At 31.4% G+C, this 13,012-nt stretch overlaps 1 protein-coding gene across 17 annotated transcripts in view; it reads right to left on the bottom strand.

The window, feature by feature from the left end:
- Positions 1 to 13,012, bottom strand: part of LOC148621170 (leucine-rich repeat-containing protein 49-like) — an 87,372-nt gene that overhangs the window by 48,179 nt on the left and 26,181 nt on the right. For 16 of the 17 annotated variants that reach the window (XM_088575261.1, XM_088575262.1, XM_088575265.1 and 13 more), the window contains 2 exons: positions 11,937 to 12,080; positions 9,027 to 9,088 (listed from right to left, as the gene is read on the bottom strand). In XM_088575261.1, coding sequence (XP_088431387.1) covers positions 9,027 to 9,088; positions 11,937 to 12,080 — 206 coding nt within the window. Of the gene's footprint in view, positions 1 to 4,642; positions 5,223 to 9,026; positions 9,089 to 11,936; positions 12,081 to 13,012 lie in introns of those variants that run through there. The other variant, XM_088575274.1, reaches the window with a different exon arrangement.

Raw genomic sequence — 13,012 nt, 5'->3', positions numbered from 1 at the left:
ATAAAACAGTTCTTAAAGTAGATGCAATAATGCCACAAAGGCAGACACAGCAAACTATATTCAAGTCAAGTAAAAACTGGACTTGAAATAGCAAAAACCAATCTTGCACAACAGAACAAATATCACTAACTTTGAAAGCTTATCAAAACAAGAAGAGATTGTCTTGGAAGAAACCTCTAATCTTCTTCTTCTTGGCAGGATATAAATGTTACATTTTCAGAAAACAGGAAGTAGATATGCAAGTAACATTATTTGGAAGACACTTTTAAAACCTGATACTTAACTTTTGCAACAAGTATCAAGTGTTGATGGAATGTAATTGCCAGTTGCCCAGGAAAGTGTGACCACAAATATTAGAAAGTCAGCAGTGCTATAAAAATATTTTAAAATTTTACAATTTTTTCTAGTAACCATGGAATGAATTTTTTCTAGTAACCATGGAACAGTATGACCTGAAACTTTTCCTAAAACTGAAACCAATATGTAGACATTGCAAGTGAAGTTTTCCCAAAACTAATAAATCCACTTGGCAACTGGACAACAAGAATTACGACTTTTAAAGTATTGGGAAGGCAGATGAAGTAGATGTACAAAAAATGTAGCATCTTTGTAAAATTTGATGTCAGGTGAATGTACTTACTTTGGTATAGTTATTTTTAAGTTTATCACCCAAAAAATGACAATGGAACTGACAGGATGATTTCATGTAAAGGTACTGTGCATCAAATATAATAGGTATACATTGGAAATAGTAAATGTAGAAAAATTACCAATGAAGATGGTAGCAAGTTTAAACCACAATATAATTTTTGTGTGTAAAAAATCCAAATGTTTTACTGCATCTACATACTTTAAAACAGATAGTGTTTTTCACATTTTTAAATTTTTGTGTCAAGTCAAGCAGAATTTAAGCTGTACTTAAAATTAAATTTCAAACCTCTTAGCAAGTAATGCCAGATATTTTTATAGAGCAGTTTTTTAAAGTCTACAACCGGTTTTTATTGATTCCATTTTAATGTTGCATGTTCGTGTTATATCTGCTTTGTATTTTGTTACATTGACTCTCATGTCCCATTAAGTACTAAATGATCTACATAATCAGAAAATTAAAGTAAGGAGAAAAAATTGCTTTCTTCAATAAACAAACACATTTAATGATGTTCTTATAAGGTTTTCATTCATTTGTATTGAACTGATTAAAAAGGATACTATTTTAGTTTCTGAATTGAGAATACATTGTTATATCTAATGATAAAATTTAAAGTTCACAAGTTTTTGTACAGTCAAAGTTCATCACAAACATTATTTTACAAAAGAAAATCCGTAAGTCAAAGCCAACGTTAAGATCATCCTAGTATACGGCTGTGGGACTTGAAAAGCTACAGAATGCCTCCTTAACAAGCTTAAGAGAGTTCATCAACAACTGCCAAAGACAAGTACTAAGAATCGGATGGCCAAACAATAGCTGTAGATTTTTAAAAAGTGGAAATGGCACTACTGGATAGGGTACATACCACAAAGCCATCTATATCTATCACCAGACAAGCAGTGGTCGGAAAGAATTTTTCAACAGGCCATATTCAAACTTTACTACAAGTATTCAAGATGTTAATGGGACATTATAAGTAAAACCCTGTTACTTTAATGGGCAATTTCCAGCTTCAATTGGCATATGGCCCATGGCCCCTGCTTTACCCTAACACTGGACAAGCACTGGAATCCTCAAGGGAAAAGAAAATTTGAAAGAGCAAGAAACACCTGGAGAAGAAACCCTTTGATCTGAAATGGAAATGGAAGAATACAAATGGCAAGATATGGTCAGACTGGCACAGAACAGAACAAGATGGAGAAGCGTTACTAATGGCCTGCGTATCTCACTTATACCATTGACTGAAGCAAGTAATCATAGCCAAATGTCCTAGAATTGAACCAAAAGATTGATTTTACAAAAGAAAAAAGCTCCCTGAGAATCAGAAAGCTAATGTTACTTTACTGTAGCTATCATCTGATTTAACAGGTCAGTAAAGTATATAACATCTTCTTAAAATTAAAGTTATGAAGAAAATCTCAGAAATTTGAGAGTATCTACCTAAGTGGGAGATTTTACAAAGAACTGAATCGAGATCTAGATCTGATGTAAACAGAGTGAAATTAAAGCTAAATGAATTTCTGTTGTAGTGTAATAAACTAAACTTATAAAATGACTGTATAAAATTCAATCTGCTGAAATAAAACCCTGTCAATAATGAGTTCTCCCTACCTTCAATAGACAGTCTTGAAACAGAACAAGTTCAATAGCAGAAGTCCTTATAGCATTCTCATTCATGGTATAAAAAATGAATTGTTCAGCATCTAAACACATTTTAATATTATACTACATTGTATTTGAAGCAGGATTGAGTTTTTGAGTAGTAGAGTAAATAAAGTTTGTCGCTGTGGTGTTTGAAGGTTTTTTTAAGAGGCTGCACAAATAAAAATCAGGCAGATCATATAATATGGTTAGCTCAGGGTAAATTTTATCCCACTGAAATTTTTGTTGCAATGTAATGTATATACTATACATATGTTGAATAAGACAATGTTTGTTTTAAATCAACAATGGATGGCTCTGACAACACATTTGAAGTTCCCTAACAAAGGAACCAAATTTTGCTCAAATGAAAGTGTTATCTCCCTTTCTTCAATAAATTTCATTGCTGTCCATGTAATTTATATCTCTTTAATCATTGAAGTTAATCAAAACCTACAACTCTGAGAAAGGATGCAATTGTGATATGAGATGGGTGAAAAATTTTTGAGAAAAAAATCTGTGATGCGCCACCCACTGCCTGGTTTTTGCATGAACACCCTCCTAATACTGTAGTTGGTCCTTTTATACTTAAAAATAATATACTAAATATTGTCACAACTAACTTGTGCAAATATGACCTTTGTATGGCATCATTCATACAAAACTAATAATATATATGAAGGATTTTAACAGTCATAGACTTGCATGTATAAATCATGAGAAATTTACTGGGGGAGATCCACGATTTTAGATAAAGGGGTGGGGGGGAGGGGGCACACACAGGTAAAATTTCACAAAGTGGAGTGAGGCAAAAAATTCTTTTGAGGTTAATTTTTTGAAATATTCTTCTAGAGTGGGTGCAATGTAGATATTTTTTGTGGTAATATTAGCAAGAAATTAAACTTTCAACCTAAAACCTCCTGACAACCCATGCTTTGCATATTTTAGGGGGAGGGGCTTACGCACGCCACGCCCCCTTGAATCCACCCCTGATTTAAGATGAACCTACGTATGCATGCACGCATACTCATTACAGTACTAAGAGCTAGTTGAATTTACTTTTCAGTATTCTAAATTTAATCATCCTATTTTCAAATACCAAACAAAAAAGGTTGGATGTCACTTATAGCATCAAAATACAAATGTAGCAAAATAAATATACAAATAAAAAGAAACAAAATTTAAAGGGGAAGGTCATCAACCTTGGTATGTGACACATTGCTTGATGTTGTTTGCCCATATGGGGACAGCTAATAATTGATTTCATAGGCCTACATTTATTATTTTACTGTCATTCTCTGCTGTAGCTCCACAATATCATTTATCTGGATATAATGGACCACTTTAAACAACAAGAATACCCTAGGAACAATTCACTAGTAATATTAGGGTACAAAGTGTGATTCATTTTTCTGCTAATCTAACCCGGAGGTAATGCCTAAATGTCATCCAGAACACCAAAATAATCCTTGTAACTGCCGCTTGGTCTATTTGGCACTTCTCTTGAGTATACATTTTATTTTTATTCCTCTATTTGTCAAGGATTCGTAAGATTTCAAATACACGTCACTTTTGGTATTTAATGGAACAGATATTCTTGTACAACATCTAAGTATTGGTTGAAATTTACTTTTAGTGTCTTTCAAGTACTATTTTTCCATCTGACTCAGGTCAAAGTTCATTAGGAATATTTGGTCATATGCAAAATATCAAAAGCTAATCTAGAAAGACAACAAAGTTAAGCTTGGGTATAATTTGTTATGGATGGATGGAAAGAACACACTGACGCAGAAAAGAGGGATGGATGGACAGGTGGACTGATCACTGTAGGTGACTCCCCAATTTCTGAGAGCATTCATAAGTAAACCAAACTTTGTTTCAAAAGGTCAAATAATAGGAACAACAGTACTCTAATGCAGTGCACCATATAGGATAAGTGGGGTGGTAAGAGGTTAGGGCAACTACAAAAATGTGCAAAATTGTAAGAAAAAGGTTGCTATTTAAAAAATCTGTACCTGCAATTATAGAAGCTAAATTGTCAGCACCTAAATTACATAAAGATACTAGTATGATCTGGAGTAAATTTTTTCTAATCATTAGTAACAGAAAATGTTACTCATAAATAGACTACAGCAGCACAAACCATAACAGCATTTAACATGATCTTGTACAAAAAAGAGATGTGAATGGATCAGACATGCTAAACTTGAAGCATCCATGTTTTCATTCCCAGAATTTTTTTCTTTTTCTTTTTCTTTTTCTTTTCTTATTGGAAGCAACATACCACAACACTGTACAAGAAAGAACCCGACTTATAATAGCCAGGCTGACAAAAAAGTACCACCAATTTACCTCCTCCTTCCACAAGCCAGACGAGGTGAAATATCTGTATTATCATGACCTTTTCTTGTCTTGTGTATTGAAAAAGAAATTCCTTTCACATCTAGCCTATCCATCTGTCTGTGTCTTTCACATAAACAATGAAACAAGTGCCGTTTAAATCTTTCAAATTCTGTTATCTCTCTCCAAGACATTGTGAAAAGCCACTCAAAAATTTAATCTTTCTGTAAAATATTATAGTCCTTATTCAAAGCCTTTTGTTTTTACAATCCAGTCGATATCTCCAAAATGTCATTCCATTTCTACTCTCACTCATTTTTAAGTCAATTAGAATCAAAACACAACACATAGTTTCAAAATATCACACTCTAATTTTCTGCACTCAATTTTTTCAACTATTTCAAAAGACAATTTTTATATTGTTTACATTGGGTTTATGTAATGACACATCTTAAATTCCTAATCCATTGAGAACAATGGGCTATCTATTTAAAGTTTCTTGTTTAATGTTTTGAGATTACAATATGGTTCACCAGCCTATCAAAACTGTCAAAGAGATACTTCACATCTCAATAAAGGTTCAAATCCAAATAAATCCCCACATTAAAGATACATTATGATGAACTGTATATCAATTTTGACACTTGAAGGCTGAACTCGGGCTCAGTACTATGTGACATGTTATTCCTTCAACTCAAATTGATTGTAAATTGTGATACTTTCACTTTTCAATAACACCAATTGTAGAGAGGTGTAATTTTAATTAAAAATTCAATTTTCCTTTTGAAGAAAGGACACGTAACGATTATTGTCAGTAATAAAAAGTTTTCAAAGACACAGAAGAAAACTATCTAACTCTTGAGTATGCCTTAGTACATAACACAATACAAAATGAAAACTTTAACCATAATTTTTTTACCTCAACAGACAATATTTTATTGTAGATAAATCAATTTCTATTTTATTCAAATCATGCAAATGTTACTAAACCCAATTGATAATGAAACAGACTGAAAGGAACTAGAAGCAAAGCAATTCCAATGGTTACAATTACCTATCAATAAGGCAAAAAAACAAATTAAATATATGTTTCCTGCTACCCTACCTACCCTAGTTTTTGTGCCTATCCTTTACACTTTATGGTAATTTTGGCTCAAGCACTGTTAAAGTCTAGATTGTTTCCCCATTAACTCAATGTAAATTGTTTTTGAAAAAAAAAATTCCCTGCCTACCAACCCTTTTTTTGCTGGTAGCAGGAAACAAGACTATTATTTTTTATGGCCTAATCTTAAATTATATGAAAATTAGTAATGCAAATAAGGCGATAGATTCAGCCAAGCAATCCCATACAACACAACAATTCGCCATAAATGAAGTTGTATTCTGCAAATGATCTTTCAGTTCATATTTATTGAATCTAGATTTTAACAATAGGAAAAGTGTTACTTCAAAGGAAGAAAGAAAATTGATTGTATTTAAAGTAGTTTCAAACCTAAACTTCAGAAGTACCAAGTATTTTTTCTATCCAGCTGTCAGATTTTTTCCCCTTTGGGTTTTGTTTCCTACTAAGAGTAAAATTATCTTGAAAATCTTTGTTAATTGTATTTGAACAAATTAAAGTAACCTGTTACAACTGTAATATTGAATAGTGGAGTTTCATGACAAGCAAAAAGCTACAGACAGATTAAATAGCTGCATGGTCCCATAAATATTACTATTATTTTGACATTTTAAAAAGTTCTTTAAGTTAGAACCAAAGAGATGTTGTTAGTATGACAGCATACCAGATTTTACTGCATTGAAACTAGAAATGTGAATAAATATAATCAACTGCAGGAGGTTTTATTGTGTGTTCTTGTGAGAATATATATTAATTCCCCAAAACATAGAAAAGAAGACTGAAGCCAAATGGAAGAATGAACTTTTTGTTGTAGATGCTAATGCATTTCTTAGATTCCCTTATATCAGTTAATGACAGCATGAAAAATGGATACAATTCACGATAAAAATACTTTTAACAAACGAAATTTAACTGTATCATGGTGGACAGAAAAGCTAGTAAAATAATTCATGTGAAATTGATTTATAACACTAATAATTTTTTGAAACTGCAAAAAATTGAAACCCGCAAATATCCCAGCGAAAATTAGCAAACCAACTAAGTTCCTATTTTCATAACAAAAAAAGGCTGTTACTCATGAACAACAAAAGCAACATGAAGTTAATACCCCAACTTGTACAAGAAATTGATATTGGACAGCAACCAAAATCGTGTACATCATATGCCCAATCTATATAAAGCTATACACCAAATTTGAAATCAATTAATCCATTGGAAGCTGAGAGTCAGACAGATGGACAGAATAACGGATGGACAAGGCGATACCAATATACATGTAACACCCATTCATTGAGTTGGAGAATTTGTAAAAATCGAACTTAAACTTTATGTTGATACTTGAAACAACATATCCAAACTAGCGGCAAAAATCAACAAAAAGGGGCAATAACTTTTATCATGGCTTAACAGATTTACAGTAAAATTTGGCAACAGATAAATTTCATCATGCAGTACACATTTACCATGTCAGAATTTTGTTAAACCTAACAGTTTCGGAGATACATGTATATGTGAACAACTTCTGTGCGACCCTATGTCCTATTTTTAGTAACAGCTGCCAAGTACATCAGTTCTATACAAAATACCTTCAGGAAAATTTTGGTTCTAATTAGTCTAGATGTGTTAGAGGAGAAATTTTTTTTTAAACTGTTAATGATCATGACAAATGACAATGGACACCAGATGAGCTAAAAAGTAGATTTTTTTCAGGGCATGGCCAAATCATACCTCTTTAATTCCGAAAGAGTTTAAAAGAAGTCTACCCTGGAAAAAGACCCTTAAAACACAGAATTTAAAAAAAAAACACACTGACATCTAAAACATCAAAATCGGGTCAACAATAATATTTTTTTTCAATTCTAGTAATAACACCCATTTTCCAACTTCTTAGTCCCCTATTTTCAAAATGGGTGGGGTAAAAATCTCCAAAAACCTTAGGGCTTTCCACCATGTCCCAAGGAACAATGTGTTAAAATTTCAGAAAGATCAAATATAGATTCTCCTTCAGTGATGAGTGGTTTAAATTAATCTCTCCACTAAAGATAACGAAATGAAGATTTTCAACATGCAAGTTTTAGGGGGCATGCTAAAATCTTAACTATATGATAGAGAGTGGAGAAATAGTGTCAATCAAGAATACTAGGCTGAAGGAGAATCAGTTTCTCCCATGAAATCTGTAGAAAACATGAAAAATGTAAAATGGTGGGAAATCACTTGCAAATACTTAACTATTGCCCAGTGGTTAAAAAGTCACATGCATTTTTAATAACTAGCTTAGAATGCGAGAAATATATACACTAAGCATAAAAAGGTTTCAGCAAAATATCAAATGAGAGGATGCTCTCTACATTCTTTTATTATTGACAGGCAGCATGAATTTTTTGATTTCCTTTATTTGCAGTGAACTCTATGTTTAAACAGACAAAGGGGAATAATTCAAGCAGCATCGTCCAATAGCATAGTTCACTAAATGTGTATACTTAGTGAAGACATGTAGCCACGGGATTGAATAATATATTTTCAATTCACTATACTGTGAAAGTACTTATTTCATAGATACTAATTTTCATGGATTAGGGAAAGGAACACAAGTTTGTGGATACTTGAATTCGTGGTTTTGAGGATTTCAGTTTCCACATTTATGGAAATCTCCTTTTCGTTGGAACCAAATTTTGTGGATTGGTCTACCCAGGAAAACCACGAAAATTGGTACCCAATGAACAATAGTATTTTCACAGTAATATAAAAGATATTTCATTTTTGCACTTCAAAATATACCAGTATTTTGTTTGCATTTCAATTTTTTTCTTGAGTAGGATACCATTTTTTTTCACAGCACTATAAACACATGTGGGGGTAGGGTAAAAAATTAGCATAAAAAATTCATCATATTATAAGTTAAACAAGCAATGGAAATGGCAAAAATATTCAACATGACCCTATGTTTTAATATTTGCAGAATTCATGAGCCTTAAAGAGCAATGTATAAAACTTCTTAATTTTTGAAGGGGCATTACTTATAACCAGTATGAAAGAAATGGGAGTTCTAAAAGAATTTACTACAATAATTACAACATGTGAATTTATGTGTATTTCAATATTCCAAAGAATTCTATCGTGGACAATCTTCTCTAATGCCCATAGAATAGCTTTGTGATACTACATGTAATCTGAAATTAATTACCTAAATCACAGGATTTATTTCTTCCTTCACAGAACATGTAGTGTAGAAATAGAAGAACTAGCTTCTGTCATTATTTTAAAAGAATTTCTTACCTTGATATGTCATTGAAACTCAAAAACAATCTCTGAAGACTGGGCAAGTTTTCAACATCAACCTGAAAGAAATGTAAGAAGAAACTTGCTAAGAATAAGATAAGTTGGATTTTCAAACCCTTTCATTAGGCCAAAAAGAAATCAATGTCTGTTTATGATATATCTTTATCATTTTTACTTACACTTTAATTCAATATAATAAACAATAGTCCTTATTGAGAATACTGCCAGTTTAATGATCATAAACAGACATACATTTTATTTTGGACTATGCAGTTTTGTACCATGTGCTGTACCTTGCTGAAAATATTTTCAGGAAAATGATATCCCAAGATATAAATGGGAGATAACTCCTGTTTTTTTTTTTTTTCCTTTCTGCTAGGTGTGGTAATGTGAAACAAAACAAAAATAAGAAATGAACATTTTGATCAATTGGGATAACAAAACATTTTTTTTTAATTTTTAAATTCTTAATTGGCAGCTTTCACATCCAACAACATACTGTTCTCATAATATCTGAAATTTGATAAGACGGTACATGCATATAAACTGGTTATCACATAACTAAACTTGGAGCCAACCTCAAATAAGTTGTAAATTTCAAATTAAATCTCCATTACAAAGACGTATAACATTTCGATATAAAATAATACAAATCTTGAAAACAACATTTCACAAATATTTAACCTCTAAAGAAAACTTACAACAATAAAAAAAACAATGAATAAAATAAAACATTTACCAGTACTTTCTCAACTCACAATTGTACAGCGAGTAATATAGTTAACTTCATGGAATAGAGTTGGTCTTCCTTTGATTGAATAACAATTACCTGATGATATGTCATAGCTAGATAACTGGATAATTAATTGACCAGAAATCATTTCAAACTTTTCATTTTATTTAAAATTAAGTTTATTTTAATTATTATATAGATAGCAGTAATTTACCAAATGTTCCCAGTGTAATTCTTTTCGATAATTCACAATGTGAAATAAATTCAGTAATTTCACTCTCGCGTTTTTTCCTGCCAAAACGTCACAACATGAATATCAATCCGCCGTTCACAAAATTTTAAGTTTATGTTGAAAATAACAACGAATAATGGAGGAAATCTATATAATAAATAGGATAATCAATTGGTTATCGTGAATAACCAAAATATGATCACTCGTGCCAAGAACACATTAAGGTTTACCTCATGTGCGGAACAAGTTCTGCCCACTTGTTAAATCTAGGTGTTCTTCAGCACTTGTGATCATATTTTGGTTATTCACTCTTCCAAATTAATTATACTATTAATCTCTTTGTCAATTGTACAGTTAACTACCTAAGAAAGTTAGTAAGGTGAGTTGTCATTTAATAAAGAGGAGATCAATTCTATTCCCTGAAATCAAACATATTTCTCACAGCAAATGTTGAACAATCCATGACATATACTATGCCAAGCCTATGATACATTATTTATCATTTTAATTTCTATCTATTTCCAGTAAAACTAGCTCTTGTTAAAATTCAATTCTCAGAGCATATCAATAAATACACCTACAAATTAGAATTCTACACATTTATTCACATACTGATTCATTTTTTCTGGAACAGCAGTGAAAACTAGATTTAAAAGCATCCACAACAGTTAATGCACTATAAGGCATAGCAATATATTTACCTTCCCATACTGTTAAAATAGTACTAGCTTTTATTAGTTTTTATTAACTGTCTTAGAGTAGTCAATATTGTTATCAATTTTCATGGTTAGACAAAAAAAAAGGCCTGGTGCCACAAAGAAATATTTTATAGAATGATAGAAAGTTAAAATCTCCTTATCAAGATAGTCCAGTAACCCACCAAAGGCAGTTCACCAGGTGATAGTTATTTCATCAAAACAAAACTAACTCTATATGGTAGACATAGGGTAAGGGACATAACTCTTGAAATCAGTGATATATTTGTATCATATTCAATTTCACCAAAGCCTATCAAGCTTTCATATGAAACAGAATGAAATCAGTCAAAGTTACTTTGATGCTTACATGAGATTGATGTAAGATGCTGAATACAAATGTTCCAATGATTTGTATGAGTTGTGTCCCTTACCCTAGGTCTACCTCCTTAACATCATATTTGTATTTGCTGTAACTGAGCAAAAATCAAGTTTAACCTGACCTCAACATGCAACTGTGCCAATATTATTTGCACAGATTATTAAAAAGTTTTAAGGTGCTGGCTCTTTCGGCTCTGTTCCTTTTTAGGTGTATATTTTTTTTAATTTGATGCAAAGTTAAGAAGCTTTCATTAATTTCATTAAATGGTTAAAATTACATTTTGAAAATATGATTGCAAAATAATGTAAATTCAGAAATTTCTTTAATGTTTTTATTATTGCAATAAATGTAACTGACTTAATATCATAATAATACCAACTTTTATTTATAGTGGAACTTTAAACATTACTGGTGTGAAATTTTTTGCCAAATCGAAAAACTTTAGACTAATATTATCATATTGCAATAATGAATGATCTCAATAGTTTCTGAATTTACAGTAAAACCATTGTGCAAAACTGTACTTATTTCTACTCTTTTTCCTCTGTTCTTTAAAATTTTAGGAATTAATTCTTTAGATGATAATTTTTTATGGTAAAGTTTGGAAACTTGCTGAGAAAAAAGAGCCAATATTTATCCAGGATGATATGTACATTAATGAAATAATGTTTCACTTCAAATGTTACCAAACACGGATTTCCTAAAAGATCTCAATTTGAGATTACCTTCAAATTCTTGAGTTTTTCCTCAAGTATTCTATTTCGATCTGATTGATCAAAATTGGAGTTGAGGGAGAATTTGAGGAAATCTCAATCTGAGATTTTTATGAAACTGGGTCAATAACAACCAAAATTCAGATACCTACCACGGTTTTGATCTTGTTCCTTCTGAGATTAAGTTCTGCCAGAGAGTCCATTCCAGTCAGATTATCTACATGTACAATCATGTTCCCAGCGAGGTTCAAAACTCTCAACTCTGACAAGTGGGTTAAATGTTCTATGTTGGAAATCTACAATACATTAGAAATAATATATTCATGGATAACAATGCTTGTATTCTAGTCAATTTTGGACTTATCTCCCTTAGATTAAAATAATGCTAACACTTCTACCATACTAAAATTCAAAAGTACATAGCATATAAGTAAGTTTCTGCAAATCTATAACTTTTGTATTGTTATAATTCAAAAAACCTGAGTTTCAAGAAAAACAATTGAAATGGTGTAGATATTTTTTCCCATTTTTATTTATACTTAACCGTTTTATTTGAGCAGTCAAAATGCATCAAGGGATATACAGTCACTGACTGAGTATAACTTTCTGTTGAGACATCAAAAATGCTACATTGTTTCAAAGTTGTGAGGGTGTCGTTTGCTTCAAATATAAACATTGTTTTTCTTGCTTGAAACATCATTTTCTTTCAAAATTTGTTTGCAGTATAAAGACAACAAAACAGTGCACTGACTTGATAAAAACTTTGATATATGTATACAAAATTGGTTTAAACGTGTGAAAATGCTCCTCAGCCTTGCATTTTCCTGTTGTTCTAAGCCTCATCCAAAAATCATTAAAATGTTAGTGTCTATATACATGAATCTATGAGATAACTGTATCGTAATTTGAGACTCGGAGTTGACGGTCACAAAGATACCATCAGTGCTTGGGTAAAAAAATTTGAAGGTATCACCCACGGACAACAATGAACATCATAAGAATGAACATTTTCTAACCTCCTTTACTTTACAATGAGTCCAATATTATAATAATTGGTGTATTCAACATATGTAATTAAAAGTGAATAATTTTAAAAGCACATCGATTGTTTTACACATTTGTTCATTCTTTGATTTGCTGATCAGGAATGTCTTATTCAGAAACTTCATATAGTATTATTATACGTGTAGTTAGATTGGTTAGTGTTGAGAAATAATTCAGTGCTCAA

The sequence above is a fragment of the Perna viridis genome, chromosome 3, assembly GCF_037379345.1.
Source record: "Perna viridis isolate PV_CMFRI_1.1 ecotype Kerala chromosome 3, ASM3737934v1, whole genome shotgun sequence".
Lineage (NCBI taxonomy): Eukaryota > Metazoa > Mollusca > Bivalvia > Mytilida > Mytilidae > Perna > Perna viridis.
This window is presented reverse-complemented; position numbering and strand designations above follow the sequence as displayed.